At 42.6% G+C, this 16,200-nt stretch overlaps 1 protein-coding gene across 2 annotated transcripts in view; it reads right to left on the reverse strand.

Moving 5' to 3' along the window:
- The window catches only part of Osbpl10 (oxysterol binding protein like 10), a 275,538-nt gene that overhangs the window by 74,291 nt on the left and 185,047 nt on the right, over window positions 1-16,200 (reverse strand). For both annotated transcript variants that reach the window (XM_046437455.2, XM_046437454.2), the window contains one exon: window positions 7,702-7,912. In XM_046437455.2, coding sequence (XP_046293411.1) covers window positions 7,702-7,912 — 211 coding nt within the window. The remainder of the gene's footprint in view (window positions 1-7,701; window positions 7,913-16,200) is intronic.

Genomic DNA, 16,200 nt, shown 5'->3' on the forward strand with positions numbered 1-16,200 from the left:
ATCTTAAGAAGCACGAGGGGTGGGGATTAGATCTGCTTAAATACTCAGGAAACTGTTCTTCATTACTCTAATACCCCAATTCTGTCCTTCCCTCTCCTTCATAACCATCATCCAGAGATGGCAATCAAGACACAAAGGGGTGGTGGTGCACTGCAGCCTGGGATAGATGAAACCAGGGCATCATGGGTAAAAGCAGCAGTGCATGCTGGGAATGTATTTTCTATGTGTATTCTATGGATTCTAAAGGCTTAAGAACAAGTGAATGAGAACAGGAAAAAAAGCCCATCTCAAACCAGTCTAACTGCTCTTTGACTTGTTTGGGGAATGAAGTAGAAAAGTTACAAAATGAAGTGAATGAAAAGGACTGTACAGAGCTAGGGAAAAGAAATATCCTCAAGAAGCCTTAGAGAAAGACTACTTCTGAAATTTCTAATAATGTAAAGTGTCAGAAAACACCAGGAAAGGTGTATCCTCAGCACAATACAGAATAAAGCAGCCTCTGTGAAACAAGAACAGAGGGAGTCAGAAGAAAACAGGCTGAGGTAAAAGGATGGATGCATCAAGGAGTTACGAAAAGGAGATGAAATCAGCATTCACAGTGAAGATTAACACTAGCATCAGGAAAAATTAGAATCAAAATCTATAATAGAATGTCAAATAAGCAGGGCATTTAGATAAGGAAAGTCTACTCAGGCACAAGTCCAAAGGACACAGACAACAGTCATGCACAGGAAACAATAGAGAAGATAAAGAACAAAGAGACCAGACCAATGAAACAGGGTAAAAAAAAAAAAATTAAACAAGCAAAGAAATGCGTCCTGAGGTGCACAGAGCACTGTAGGGCTGTGGAAAGGATCTACCACATTCTGGCAAAAATTAATGGGAAGAAATTCATACCTAGATATAGTTTGGCGATGCTTTGTAAGCTTTTCATTACTAAAACTTGAAAGACATACAAAAGTGGACAGAATGGTATAATGAATCTCCAACTTGGGAAGTTTGGCAACATTTTTGCACTAAATCAAAAATCAAGAGATAGGCTGTAGCTCAGTGGCAAAGCACTTGCCTAGCATGTATGAGGCACTGGGTTCAATCCTTAGCACCACATAAAAATTAACCAATAAAGGCATTCTGTCCATTTACAACTACAATTTTTTTTAAATCTAGAGAAATTTTCCATCATATAGGCAGAAAAATTAGAGCTGCCTTAAAGTGGAAAACATTAGGCGAGTCTTGAATTCCACTAAAATGCTAAATGCCAGGAGATAAATAGGACAACACAAATAAAAATAAACAGATTTGTAATGGGGTAGAGGTTGGGGGTTTGTGGTCATTTCCTGCCCAGTTATCATTACCGTGGTAAAAATGGCCAACTTTTGAGCTCTTGCTAACCACTGAGGATAACTGTACTCAATTGTATAAAATCAGCTACTGCTAATGGAGACCCCATGAGGTAAGTACTACTACACCCTCTTGGCAGATGAAGAAACAGGCATAAGAGCTGGAAAGTGTTGTGAGTCAAAATTCCACACAGGTAATCTGGCCCCATCCTCCTGCACTCCTTATGCTTCTCGATGTCACCGTGAAGACCCACAAGTGATTCTGCCTTCTTGGAGGAAGAACTACTGAAGACACTTACCAACAGACAAAGAAAAGCAGAATGTGGCTCAACAGGGAGAGATACAAAAGTACCAGTGGTCAGCAAGGAACCCAGTAAGGGCACAGCATGGGACGGGCCAAGACTAGAGTCAGGCAAATAAGAGACACCCAGTATCAAAGTATAAAGAGCACCAAGTAATGCAGTAATGAAAGCAAATGGTAATTTTAACACATTTTTTTAAATGGAAAAATAATGGGAGGCGTCAGTCAGATATGGCCTCACTTGCCTATCCCTAACCCCCACTCTGTTGCAGGATTCTGTCTGCTATGAACTGAATTTTATGTCCCCCTAAATTCACAAGCTGGAGTCCTAAATTCCAGCATGACTGGATTGGAGATGGGCCTTTACAGAAGCAATCAAGGTTTTATGGGAGGTTGTGAGGGAAGAACCCAATCCATTAAGATTCATATCCTTAGATGGAGAAAACCAAGCTCGCTCTCCACCCACACAGACCCAGAAAGGCCGTGTGAAGGTAGCAAACCAGGAAGAGAGCCTCTACCAGAAACCAAACTGGATGCAACTTGGATCCCTTATATCCAGAACTGTGAGATGAATTTCTGTTGTTCAAGCCTCCCAGGCTATCGTTTTTGTTATAGTGGTCCAAACTGCTCAGGACACAGTCTTCATTGTAAGATTTTAATATTCTGTTCATCTTGGGTTGTTTTAGCATTAATTTTAGCTTTAAAATGTCTTGCACTAAAGCATTATTTACTTATGGAGATTTTTGGAACCCCTTAAATTCTGCCCTCAAGGAGAACGTCTTGCTCATCCATGTCCCAGCCTTGGACCTGTGAATAATTTTCTGACCAAGGCTATATAACTCAGTATCACAGTCAAAATTTTAAAAGAATTAATCATCACACATTATGTAAACAGCATACTAATATTAAAATATTCACAGTAAAGCAGTTGCCTGGCAAGCATGAGGCCCTGGGTTCAATCCTTAGCACTGGCCAAAACAAAAAAATAGTAACAACAATAGCCTATATATTCTAGCACCAAAGATTTAGGAAGTGGATTGGGAAAGTAGAGGAAGTATACCCCGTCTTCATCATGAAAGAGTCAAAATGTAGCATGTCATCCTTGACTTTAATGACTATAAAAATACCAGGTAAAGGTTTGTGAATCTTAATGCAACTACTACGTGTGTGAGTGTGAGTGTGTGTGTGTGTGTGTGTACATGCACAGATATAATATTTTCCCCAAAATGCTAAAGTAAAGTAAAAGAAATACAAGCCATATAGCAAAATAAGGGGAAAGAAGATTAAAAAAAAAAAAAGCAAAGGAAAAACACCAACCAGTCATTAAGGGCAAAGGTTTGACTGCAGAATTCTTTAGAGCTACAAAGCCTTCACCCAGAAGCCTGTGACAGGTGCTGTCTCCTGGAAGGCCCTCCCTCTTCCTGCAGCACAGGGACTGCTAACCTCCTCGGGTTCAGTAAACACAAAAGGAATTTCTAAAATAGAAGGAAACTGACATCTATAAGTGTGAAACCACAAGGCACAGTTGTGATGGAAAACCAGGGCATTAGTACCCAATTGCTTTCTTACGGAGAAGTTGATAACAAAAAACACTCTCAAGTTTTTGAATTTTGTTTTAAATCCACCCATCTGAGATATTCTACAATACTAGTTTTTCCTCTTCTCCCATTGTCTTGTTTACTGCAGGAATTATCACATTTCTCTCTTGGCTTATAATCATAAAGAAAGGTAGTAGACTGCACGGAGTTATTAATTTTCACAACCAGTTAAAGGTGTTGGGAAAGAAGTGGTCAGAGGGGCCGGGTGCAATGGGGCACACCTGTAATCCCAGCAGCTCAGGAGGCCGAGGCAGGAGAATTGAAAGTTCAAAGCCAGCCTCAGGAAAAGCGAGGTGCTGAGCAACTCAGTGAGACCCTGTCTCTAAATAAAATACAAAATAGGGCTGGGGATGTGGCTCAGTGACCCCAAGTTTAATTGCCGGTACCCCTATCCCTGCCACCGAAAAAAAAAATGATAAGAGGAAACCTAAAAAGGAAGGCTCTGGGTGTTAGAAAAGAGATTAAAAATGAAAAAAAAAATAGAGCAAACAGAGAAGGAGCAAATAACCAGAAAAATCAAGGAGCGTGTGTATAATAGTAGCGACCCTCTGCCAAATCTCACCACCAATGCAACCGACTTATTAACTGACAATTCCCCACAAAACTTACAAGGGAATAAAAGTTTGGAGGATAAGTTAAGAAAAGCTTATTAATTTCTGCTCTGGGTCTCTCTTCAATTAAATGTTCCTTCATCTATGCCCAGGGGCAAGTGTGCCCTCCACTGTCCTCTGCCCACACTCCACTGTTGAACTCCAGTGTTGTCTCCCAAGTGTGCACCCCATCATGCTTGTTAATGCCCAGCTCCCCCTGACACTGCACGTTCCTGGTTACAGGTATCTACTCTGAATTTGACTTCTGTTCCCTGGGCTAAAACCTACATGCCAATAACCCTGCAGAAGACATGGTCCTCTGCACTCCCTGTGACTTCAAAGGTGCAGCTCTCTCTCATGCCAGCCCTCCTGGCTCTGCATGTGTGGAGGCACACATCCGGGCTGGGAAAACAGACTCCCTGTCCCTGGTCACCTAGGCCTTTCCCCATCATCAAGCTGCTGAGGCAGAGTTAGCAGGAAGGGCTAGATCACTGCTTAAACCTGGATCAAAAAGCCAAATTACTTCATTAATTTTCATTACAAACTTCTCAGTAAACAGAAGCTTTTCAGACCCAGCAGATTCTAAAGATAACATCAGAGACGGGAGCCAAATGCAGGAGGGAGGCAGATGCATACGAAAGTATTTTCAGGTTTCGATCCAGTTGCTCGGGGTGCCGGAAACTGCTTGAGCATCAGGGAGCCACACTCTAGTCAAAGGTTCCCAAGACAATGTATTTCCCAGGCGACAATGAAATACTACAGAAGATGAAATACAAGATGGCTTTTTTTTTTTTTTTTGGGTACCAGCAATTGAACCCAGGGGTGTTTAACCAGTGAACTGCCTCCCTAGCACAAACACACTCCCTTTTTAAATTTTATTAGAGACAGGGTCCGAGTTGCTTAGGGCCTTGCTAAGTTGCTGAAGCTGGCTTTGAACTCAAGATCCTCCTGCCTCAACCTCATGAGCCGCTGGGATTACAGGTGTATACCACTATGCCCAGCTGCAAATTCACTTTTAATCCAGAAAAGAGGCAGAAGAAAAAAAAAATAGGGCAGGAGTCAGGAATCAGTTCAAGCAAGAACAACCCGTTTGAATATCTGATGAGCTGCAAGAACTCTGGGCCTCGCTGCCCACTGAACTGAATCCCCCAATACCGCCCCCCAGTTTCACTATAATGAGATTTTGATGCCCATCAACCAGGCTGGCACTTCTAAGACATAAGTATGCTTTTGTCAATGTGTATCAGGCAGCCGCAGCTACCATCAACTTGGAGAACCCCAAGACAGTAAATAAACACACTTTGTGATAACACTCAGGAGGTTACCAAATTCTCTCAATTTGCTTGGCTTCAGAGTCGGGAATTACGTTTTAATTTGGGGCAACTAGGATGACTTGGATACAAGAAATAATTTTCCCTCCACAATTTGTGGAATAAATTTAAGTAAACACACATAGATTGTTTTAAACTAAAGAACTATGTTGTATTATAAGGCACCAGAACTCTTAAAAGAGTCAAGCCAAGCATGGTGGTGCATGCCTGTGATCCTAGCAACTTGGGAGGCTGAGGCAGGAGGATTTCAAGTTCAAGGCCAGCTTCAGCAACTTAGCACAGACCTGAGCAACTTAGGGAGACCCTGTCTCAAAAATTAAGAAGGGCTAGGGATATGGCTCAGTGCTTTATGTCAATCTCTAGTACCAAAAAAAAGGGATGAGGGGAGGACTAGAGACAAATTAGTCATTGTTATGCTTCAGAGTCCCTATACTCCAACTTTTTGCCACATTTCTGGATGAAAATGGACCAAAAGAAGGGAAAATGGGCAAATGGTGTGGGGGGGGGGAAGACATGAAGGATGACACTTTATATGACATAATCTCAGGGATACTGCTCACCCTCCCCTTCTCCCACATTGCTACACTCTCAACCTGTCTGAAATTGTATCATCTGTGCCTTGTCCCTTTAAGTCCTTAACACCAGAGACCCATGGAAAATCAGAAGGAAAAAAAAAAAGTTTGCTAGAAACTGGTCCTAAAGAAATATTTTAAGGGATTTATTTCAGGAATAAGAAAATGGTACAAGTTCACATTTATTAATCAAAGATTCTCAGAATGAGCCCATCGGGTTGCAGAGCCTAGAAGTTATAAGACAGGGTCAGAGAGACCATCGACATATCCAGGCTATCCCTGAACCTGTGCCCAAGCCCCAGTGAGAATCACCAAACCTCCATTCACATCAGAAAGTATCAAGGAGTCTGGCTGAGGCCTCTTCATTCAACTCTTTCAAACTGATAAGGGAGAGGAAAGGGAGGAAACCAGGTTTGAATTCCTTCACTCTGCTCCCAAACTCACACTGATCTACCCCAAGACTGAATCCTACACCAGAGCTTTTTCCTCCTGTTCCTAAAGAACGCCAGGGAAAAATATGGCAAATTTAGTAGGATCTGTTCATTAGGGAATAGAAGTATATTCATGTTATTTCAACAATTTTGATCATTAGGCTGTCTATATAGGGCAGTATCCTTTTTTAAAGGAAATACACGGTAGTATTTGAGAAGGGTTATCACTTTTGCAACCTGGTTTTAAAAAAATCCATATGCTCCATATTCAGAGAGAGATGATAAAGAAGCAAATGTCATAAAATGCATCATTTGAAGAATTTGTAGAGGGATGTATGAGAATTTTTCCATACTATTCTTGCAACTTTTTTGAATTCTAGAATTATTTTTTTAAAATAAACATATCAGCCCCAAGAGAACTGTGATGCAAGACACTGTTTCCAGCCCCAGTTTGGAGGGCCCAGGATGGGGGGGGGGGGTCTGCCACAGAGTGAGGAGCCTGTGACTTGTCTTGGCTCTGCCACGCAACTGGGGGGCCCTGGGAAGTCACTTAACTGCCCTGATCCTCAGCATCTCATCCAAAAGATGGACGCAAAAACTTCTTTGTAAAGCTTTCAGAAACCAGGAAGCGAAGGCCCAACACAGGTAGGACCACAACTCATTTAATGGCAGTGGGTGTCGGTCACATAAAGAAATTCAAATTTCTCAGTCTCTGAAAAACCAACTGTGCCTTTTAATCTTCCATGGAATGGAGGACAAAGGGCACTTGAGGAAAGCTTGAGATAGGAAGACCAGCACTCACAGCAACTTTACTATTCATCACCTATGCTAGCTTATCTCCTCATTAATGGACAGACCCTTATGCAAAACCTCAATAAGGTATCTCTTGTTCTGTTAATAAGACTTGATTATGTGTGTCATGAAGAAGGCTCAAGCTATTTTGACATTTTTAAATTTACTTATCACACACATCTTTATGTCTGCTTATTGGTTAATAAGGTCCCCCTCCAAAAGGACTGAGGCATCTCAAGGAAACACCATGGTCTCTGGATAAAGAACTAGAAATGCTTCTGGTCCATACTCCAGAGAGATCCCTAAGGGGACATGGCCAAGGATGTTGCTACAGGGGGGTGAGCAGAGCATAGAGCTGGAGGCTGCGTGTGTCGGTCAGCAACATTGGGTGGTGAACCTGGTGGTCAGACATCATGGAAATAGGGACCAGAGGGTGCACAGGGATGGATCTTAAAGACAGATGCCAAGTGCCAAGCTCACAAGTGGAACAAGACATACAGTATGAGGCCAGAGAGTCTGTGGGGTGGCCCACAGTGCTCATGCAACATGTTAAATTATTCATAGGATGTTATGTTCTAATTTGTTTAAGGAAAAAAATTCCAAACTGGGAGGGAGTGAGAGGGAAGGATGGAGACATATGGGATAAAAGGAGAGCTGGGTGGACAGTGGAGAAAGGGGGACATATGCATGCACACACACAGGCTGGGAAGCCTCATCCCAAACAAGGTAATGCCCCGGGGTCTTACCTGAGGGCCCTGGCTTGTGGCTGGATGGGCCCACCTGGTGCACGCTCTGCTGTAGCAAGTTGAGGCACTCCCCGAGGCAGCTGAGGGTGGCCGCAGAGGTAGCTTTCAGGAGCAGCAAGTCCTGGTCCAAGGCAGTGAGGGGGCCAGAGCCCGGCAGGGACTCAATGGCATGCACCAGGTTCTTCTGCTGCCCTTCCACCTGGTTCATCATCTACAAAATGGAGAGGACAGCGCAGAGTGAGGTGCGGAAGTTCTCCTTTCTGCAGGCTGGAGAGCCAGCGCCCAGTGAACTGGGGAGACCAAGGCCAGACCGACTCAGAGCGCTGCACATACATTAGTCCTTTGCCAAGATATGCAAGCCTTGGAGAAGTCAGTCCAGGTAAATCTAATCAACGGCACTCTGGCTGAAAGAGAAACTTAGGACATCAGAGATGAAAGGGAGCACAGGGCCAACTGAGCTGGTCATGTTACAGATCTTCAGTAGGAAATCCATAAGAAATACAATAAGAGCCCAAGTCCTGTGCTCATTTTCGACATTCTTTAACAGAGGGTTACGGGAGCATTGGGCACACTGTGGCTTTCCCTCCGGTGTCCCTCCAGCTCCAATTCTTCACTCCTTGACAGTCCTATTTCAGGGTAAAGAAATGGAAGTGAGGGGCTGGGGCTGTATAGGTCAGTGGCAGAGCACTTGCCCAGCATGTGTGAGGCACTGGGTTTGATCAGCAGCAGCACATAAAAATATGCTGTCCATCTACCAAAATAAAAAGAAAAGCAAGCTATGCATACAGCTGCTTTCTTGGCACTGTTAATATTGAGAAACTTTTTGAAATATACTATATATTAAGTGCCAATAAAAATGTTCATGTAAAAAAAAAAAAAAAAAAAAGAAAAGGAAAACCAGGAATGTTAGACCCGGCCCTACATCACAGCTTACTATGTGACTTGGCTTCAAGTCCTAAGCTTATCGTAAGGCTCAGTCTAATTGAGTCTTTGAATTGGAAAAAAAAAAAAAAAATCAAGGACAAAGAAATCCAAGGAGAGCTAGAAAGGGACTTTAATGGTTATGGTGTGAAGTTCATGCCCCTCATGTTTTACAACTTATCTCATTAAACAAGATGATGCGCATAAAGTACTCAGCACCGTATCTGGCACGTAATTAGCTGTCCTGAGAAGTGAAGGAGCTGCCCAAGGTCACAGAGCTGGTTGGCCTCCTGTTTTCAGGGCTTCATTCAAGTTTTTCTACAAAAGCCATCCTTAATTTGGAGCAACATCTCCAATTTTGTCATTGTCAACTCCAGGATCCTTGTCACCAACATGATGTCACCAGCTAGAAGCAGCAATAATTCTATAAGGATCACTGAACTTGGACCCAAAACTCCTTCCATGCTTAGCCTCTTGGGTGGAGGAGGGAGCCCTGCTATTTTTTATCATTTGGTGTAGTCACTGACTTTAAAAAAAAAAATAGAAGTTCTTCCCTTGCAAGCCTGTTTATCAACACAGGTGTCATTGCATCAAAATGATTTCTTAAAGGTCAGTGTTAATAAGTATACTGCACAGACATGGCTTGAAGTGTTCTCATCTTACTGTGCACACCCACTATCTGGTCCTGTGAAATTCATTTATTTATTTATTGCAGATTACACAGGGTATATCTAGCCATTCTGGCTCCTACAATAGCATCTAGAGCATAGGAGGGGCACAACAGTATTCATTTGTCCTTCAGATTTTTTTCGGGGAAAAAAAAAAAAATCACCTTCAAGAAACCTTCCCAAACCACCTCATTTCAAACTGTACCAGGAGCTTGGGCTCCAAACCTCCTTACTGGTTTTAGTTTTCTCCATAGCATTTATCACTTTCCAACTTAGACTTATTATGTTCACTTCCGCTAGTGTGAAAAAAAGGAATCATTATCTGTGCTGTGCACTGAAGCCCAAGTTCAATAAATATCTATTGAATGAATAAGCCAAGATCTTACTATTAAGTATAAGAGAATCCATTCACGGCACCAAGTCCACAGAAACCATTATACTCAAAAAACATAAGAGTATTAAAGATTTAGTAAAAACAAGACCTTTGTTATCAGTTTACGCTTGCCAAGAAATATTGCCTGGTTAAGTTTGATTTCAAGAAGATAAAATGTCTGTGTATTCACGGATAGTCAAGTGTATGTATAACTGCTAACAGTTAAGAAAAAGTGGATTTCAAGCTATTTGTAGGAGTCAGCATCTTCTGTAAATACTTACCATAAAACCTTGTCTTAGAAAGATGATGGGTTGAGAAAAAGAACATAATGATGAAACGCATAATAGATTATGGTTTTGACTATTATGAACGATGCCATAATGCTTAAGAGAATAGGTGAGTAAAATCAAGCCATTAACTGTGGAATATATTCATTTTTAATCAAAAAACTAACTGTATTCCAATTATATAGTATGAATAAATTCTTGTTATTTCACAAGCAAAAGCTATTATGTAAATTTGAGGTAATAAAAACACAGAATTGGCTCATGGAGTGTTCTCTTCTATTGCAACAGAGGCTCACGTCCAGAGATGGATCTGGACCAGCTCGCCCAAAATTCATTCAACAGTATTTACTGAGAGCCTATGGCCTGTGCCACAGCAGAATGGCCTTTTAGAAAAGGCACGTGAATATAGCAATGGGGTAGTTTTAGCAGTTACAATGACAGGGGTCGGGGTGGCGGGGAAATGCTGGCCCCAAGTGGGTGGGGGCCAGGAGTGCTCACAAGTCGGCTCAGATATACAACAGTGCTTGCTGCCAGCATAGGATGGCTGCACACACCTCTGTAATCTCAGCCACTTGGGAGGCTGAGGCAGGAGGATCACAAGTTCAAGGTCAGCCTGGGCAACTTACTGAGAGCCTGTCTCAAAAATAAGGAGTAGGGATGTAGCTCAGTGGCAGAGTGCCACACAGTTTAATGCCCAATATGGGGTGGGAGGAAGCATTTTGGTGCCTGAAATGCCAGCAGTGCCCACTTGAGTAACTCTCTGCGAGAGACCAATAACCAAGCACCTTATGGTTTACAACATCTTTCTTGGTAAACTGAGCTGAGCATATTGACTGGCATGCTGTGGTACACATCTCCTCAAAATGATTTTTCTCTGCTTCTCCTGTGAGATGTGAAACAGAACTGTTTTTTCTTTGGGGGGGGAGGCAAGGTAGAGAGTGCTGGGCACCCTTCCGCTGAGTTATATCCCAGTTTTTTTTGGAGGGGGCACTGAGATTTGAACCCAGAGGCACTCAACCACTGAGCCACATGTCCAGCCCTTTATTTTTGGAAATGGCATCATTAAATTGCTGAGGCTGGCCTTCAACTTGGAATCCTCCTGCCTCAGCCTCCTAAGCTGCTAAGATTACAGGCATACATCGTACCCAGCTATCCCAGTCCTTTCTAAGATAGGGTGACCTCAAACTTATGATCCTCCTGCTTCAGCCTCCCAAGTAGCTGGGATTATCAGTGTGTGCCACCACACCCAGCCACAACTCTAGTTTTTAATGACAATCAATGCCCATCTTCACTTTATATATTATTATATATATTAACCTTATCAGACTCCAAAAGAAATTTAATGAACCCTTAAAGAAATGTAGGCTTCCTGGTCTACATGTATGCCACATTTATTCTTGCTCACATTTGCTCAGACTGGGAGGTACTGATGAAGAGGATTCATTAGACTTTGGAAGAACAAGTTTTAATTATTTCTAGATCTAATTTTAATTAAGCTGAATGTGGTACTCAAAGGCTGTATGCACCCAAAATAGCCAGAGCAAATTCCAAGAGGCTCCTTTCCCACTTTCAAGGTACCTACAGGCTTAGCAACAAAGAGCTAAGCACAGCCCTTCACTGCTAAGCACAGTGAACTACAGCCCTCAACAAAAATGTTGAATTTCCTGCTTCACTCAGGTAAGTTCCAAATCAGAGCCTCACATACTTCCTCCAAGGCACATCAGCATTTTTCAGCCACAGTGTTGAACAGAGCAAGCAGAGACTTCATTTTGTTTCTGGCATTTGGCTTCCACAGTCAAGGGTGCCAACATCTTGTAACGTAACCCAGGCACACAAATGAGGCCCCCAATTCAATGTCAAAGATACAACCTCAGTGTTGACACTCAGAAGGTGTGAGAAACTAAATGTAGGTCAAGTTGAACTTCATAGATAAGGAAACTTTCAAAATGAGCAAACCTCACAGGGAGCGGGGAGAAGACGTTCTGGCCCGTTTCCCACAGCACAGACAACAGCACGTGCATTACAAAATAAGACCACAGGAGTGAACAAGTGGAGATTAAAGACGCAGAAATCAAGATGCAAAGGCCAGCACTCCAAGACAGCCGGCTCAACGAGTTTAAACCTTCTCATAGAACCAAAGGAGATAGCAAAGGGGAAAGGGCCTCCTTTGTTCTGACTTGCCCAAGGGGCAAATCTTGGTGCAGGTTTTAGAGGGATCTGAGAAGTCCAGTTATGACAGGCTGGATGTCACCGAATACAGGCTGGGTTGCTCATCCATATGTCTAGAAGATCAGGAATAAGGAACCTCATGGGCATAGATTCCTAATCCTGTATTTAGGAGCCTCTGTGAGCTTCCTGGTTCCTGCAGTAACTCCTTGCCATCCATGTTGTTTGGAAGTAGAACAATGCATGAAAGTCCGAGGTGGCTTTGGTTGGGCACTTCTCCTTAGTCTGGTGGAATTTCTGAATCCCAGCCAAGTCTCCCCTCCGGGCCATGGGGGAAGGTCTGTGGATAATCTACCTGACCAAAGTACTTAGCTTAAAAGCTTTTTTTTTTTTTTAAAGCCATGTTTTAAGAACTAAAACCACATGCACTCACCCCAATGTAGCTTACTGTTTTTAGTAAAGACTTTCCTATTTCACTAACATCATAAGCATTATTTTACTCTTCCAGGAGACTGCCCCAGAAATGTTTTGATGATTACATTAACTTCTTGAGCATTCATCAACTCTTTTTAGGGAACAGCAGTTTGTACATTAAAACTCTTTGATTTGCCTCAAAATCCTTGCCTAGTTTCCACCAGTTCCGAATTGCTATATCTAGGTCACTACTTAATCCTAATGAAGTCCCCAATTGGAAACGAAACTTCCAATTCTCCATATTCTGACCTTGCCTTCCTCCCTCAGAGACATTGCAACACCCTGCAGAGATAGTGCTCTTTGAAAGATAAAATCAACTCTGTCTTATCAACTAACTGTACTGTCAGCATTCCACCCTGCAAGGGCCAGAATTCTCCAAACCTCTGTGCCAGGCTTCTAAACCTGACATTCAAGCCTTCCCAACACTTCCCAGACTGTGCCTCTTGTTCTATCTCCTGGAACAACATGTATCTGGAATGACTAGCTACCAAGAGCAGCTTATGGACAGAGTCCTGCATACCCTGGAAAAACTACTTCCCATATCCCCAAACACAACCCTGTATAGATCAGCCCCAAACATCTTGTAACTCCCCAGTATTTCTCAAGCCTGCTGAAGTGAGTGGAGAAAGAAAAACCCCATCTAGGGCACAGATCTTCAAAACCCACCTTTCTGAGCAGGGTTAAGAGCATGACAGTTGCAATAAGGGACAAGATGATCAGGAGAAAGGGGGTCCAACTCCAAAGCAGGAAAGATTCTAGCTAAACAGATAAGGCTATGCCCAAAGAATTATCAAAGATAAGAAAGAGGAGACAACCGATATAAGGAATACACCACTCTATGCTATGAATTAAAGGAAACAAAGGGTAAATAAGGGGGAAAAAGGGTTTTAGGTCTTCAATGAGCTTTCTTCAGGGTTCAGCAAACTTCTGTAAAGGGCCCAAGAATAAATATTTCAGTCTTTGCAAGCCCTGTGGTCTCTGTGATGACTTCTCAGCTTGGTAAGAGTAGCCTGAAAGCAGCCAGATAGTGCATACAGGCATAGCTGTGCTCCAATTCAACTAACACGTGCTTTGTTCCAGTTTTAATGTCAGATAATTATTTCCCCTCATTCAAACCGATTTTCCTGATTCTTGAGATGACTGGTGATTTTCAATTGTGTCCCAGGCATTTTGGTTATCAGATTAGGAGACTTGGGGTCCTATCTGAATTTCCCTAAGCTGGCACTCACATATTTAGGGTTAGCACAGGTCCTGGCCTGTGTTTATAGGTTGTGGTTTCAATGACAAATGAATTTCAGAGCTGTTGTGGTGCTCTTCTGGTCTGCTTGGTTATTTCCTACCTCGGCAGCCTCCACTGGTCCCAGCTGACATTGCCTGAGGGACAGAGGACACTTCCCTAATTTGATGCCTGCAGTCTCAGTGGGGAAAGGGTCTCTAGCCTTCAGAGACAGGTGCTGGCTTTGGCAGGATCACCTGGCAGGTGGCTCCAGCTGAATCTTGTCTCCCCTCTGAGTAGGGAGGGCTGTCTCCAGTCTGAAGTCATTTTTTAAGCCTCAGGACTTTCCTTTCAAAGGTGTCTATGTGCACACATCCTCATTTCACTTCCAAGTTGAAGGCTGCTTCATAAGCTATCAAACTGGCAAGCTGCATTAATCTATTTGCTAACAGAATCTATTCTTCCTTTCAGAAACTTGTCAGGAGAGCAGCATTCATAATTTCCCGGTGTTGCACCATCTTCTAGATTCACACCCCATTGGCTGTGGACTTCACGGGGTCATTCCTGAGGCTGACCATTACTAAATGACTAAATGAGCCACGACCCCAGATTTCTCTGTCCACCCCATGCCTGGGAGGCAGGGCAGGCTAGTGGCATTTTTAAAGTTCAATATTTTGACAGCTGGCCTTTATCATGAGATGAGGGGGACAGAAATTAAATAGTGGTGGAAATCCTAGTCCAGAGACACAAGACTTCTGAAGTTTGTTCTGGTCTCTATAGTTTATAATGAGTATGCTGAACATTACCGAGAAGTTTCAGTGCTGTTTATAAATGAACCCACGCTGTTGAGGGTGTTCTGAATTGTATATGTACACACATAAAAGTACTTTCTGAAAAGTGATGATCTGTCCGTTTCTTAAAAATGTACCCATCATTTCTCACCTTCAGTTTTTTTTTAAACTACATCCTCACTATCCTCAACAATGCCACACTGCAGATAAGAATTTATTAAGATAAATTTTGCATTTTATTAAGTCACAAATGAAATGTTCAAGTTTTTGAACATTCACAACCAAACTAACCCTACAAGTCTGTCAAGTCCAGTTCTTTCCTTTTGCAGATACCAAACCACAGTTTAGGGAGACCAGGTGACCTTGCCAAGGTCAGAGAGCTTCTTTTTTGTGGCAAGGTAGGGCTGGTCCTCAGTCCTTCTGTGCCATGCTGTGCCTTAAATACTATGACTCACGATCCTATGTTCTTCCTCTTTTTTCATATATTCTAGAAGCACAACATTACTTCCTGCCTCAGAAAACAATTACGGCAAAATTTTGTCCTTTCCACTGTCCCTCATTCCCTCAAGTCACCTTCTCTCACCATCTGGAAATCAGCTGTTTGTTTTCTGATAACAAAACTGGCTCATTCCACCAACAAAGTTACAAAGACAGAAGTAAAAATTACCTGTAATCCCACCTCCCAGAGACAAGCACTGACATTTGGTGTTATTCTGGCTCTAATAATGCACAGGTATGTAATACTGTTTTTGAAAGATTATCCCTTATAAGTAACTTGTATTGCTTTAAATGATGACTAGTTTTTACTTTAAAATAGTCCACTGAGGGCAGGGAGGGAGGAAAGATGAGTGATCCGCCTTAGGGGGAGCTATAGCTGTTGATGGGAACATGGAGATTCAATATTTTCGAATGTTTTTATGTTTGAGATTCTCTATAATATTTTTTAATTTTTAAATTCATTTTGCAAGGGCATGGTAGCCCATGCCTATAAACCCTCAGGAGGCTGAGGCAGGAGGATCACAAGTTTGACAGCCTCTGCAACTTAGTGAGCTCCGTCTCAAAAAAAAAAAAAATGGGGGTGTAGGAGGGTTGAGGACATAGCTCAGTGGTAAAGTGCCCTTGGATTAAATCCCCAGTACTTTAATAAATATTCTTTAAGAGAGATCTTGCTATGATGTTGCCCAGGTTGGCTCTGAGCTTGCAATCCTCCTGCTTCAGCCTCCCTAGCAGCTGGGATTATAGGCACAAGCTGCTGCATTTTTTTTTTAAAGTGGAAAAACACACACACAGAGAGAGAGAGAGAGAGAGAGAGAGAGAGAGCTATTGACTCAATTGTAGCCTCCTCCCATTCCTTCCCCAGATTCACAAGTTGAAGGCTTCTTGATGATATCTCCCGAATATAAACTTATTTGGGGGAGAGGGGGTCACAATGGAGGTAATCAAGCTAATTAAAGCAGGTCCCATTCCAATGTGAGGTATCCTTATAAGAAGGAAATTTGGACCAGGCAGCATAGAAGAAAGAGGAGGGGAAGATGCAGGGAGAAGAGGGCCATCTATGAGCCAAGGAAAGGCCTGGAGCAGCTCGTCACTCATGATCGTGAAG

The sequence above is a fragment of the Marmota monax genome, unplaced genomic scaffold (assembly GCF_021218885.2).
Source record: "Marmota monax isolate L192 unplaced genomic scaffold, Marmota_monax_Labrador192_F-V1.1 WCK01_AAM20220418_F8-fsc00021, whole genome shotgun sequence".
NCBI classification, from domain to species: domain Eukaryota; kingdom Metazoa; phylum Chordata; class Mammalia; order Rodentia; family Sciuridae; genus Marmota; species Marmota monax.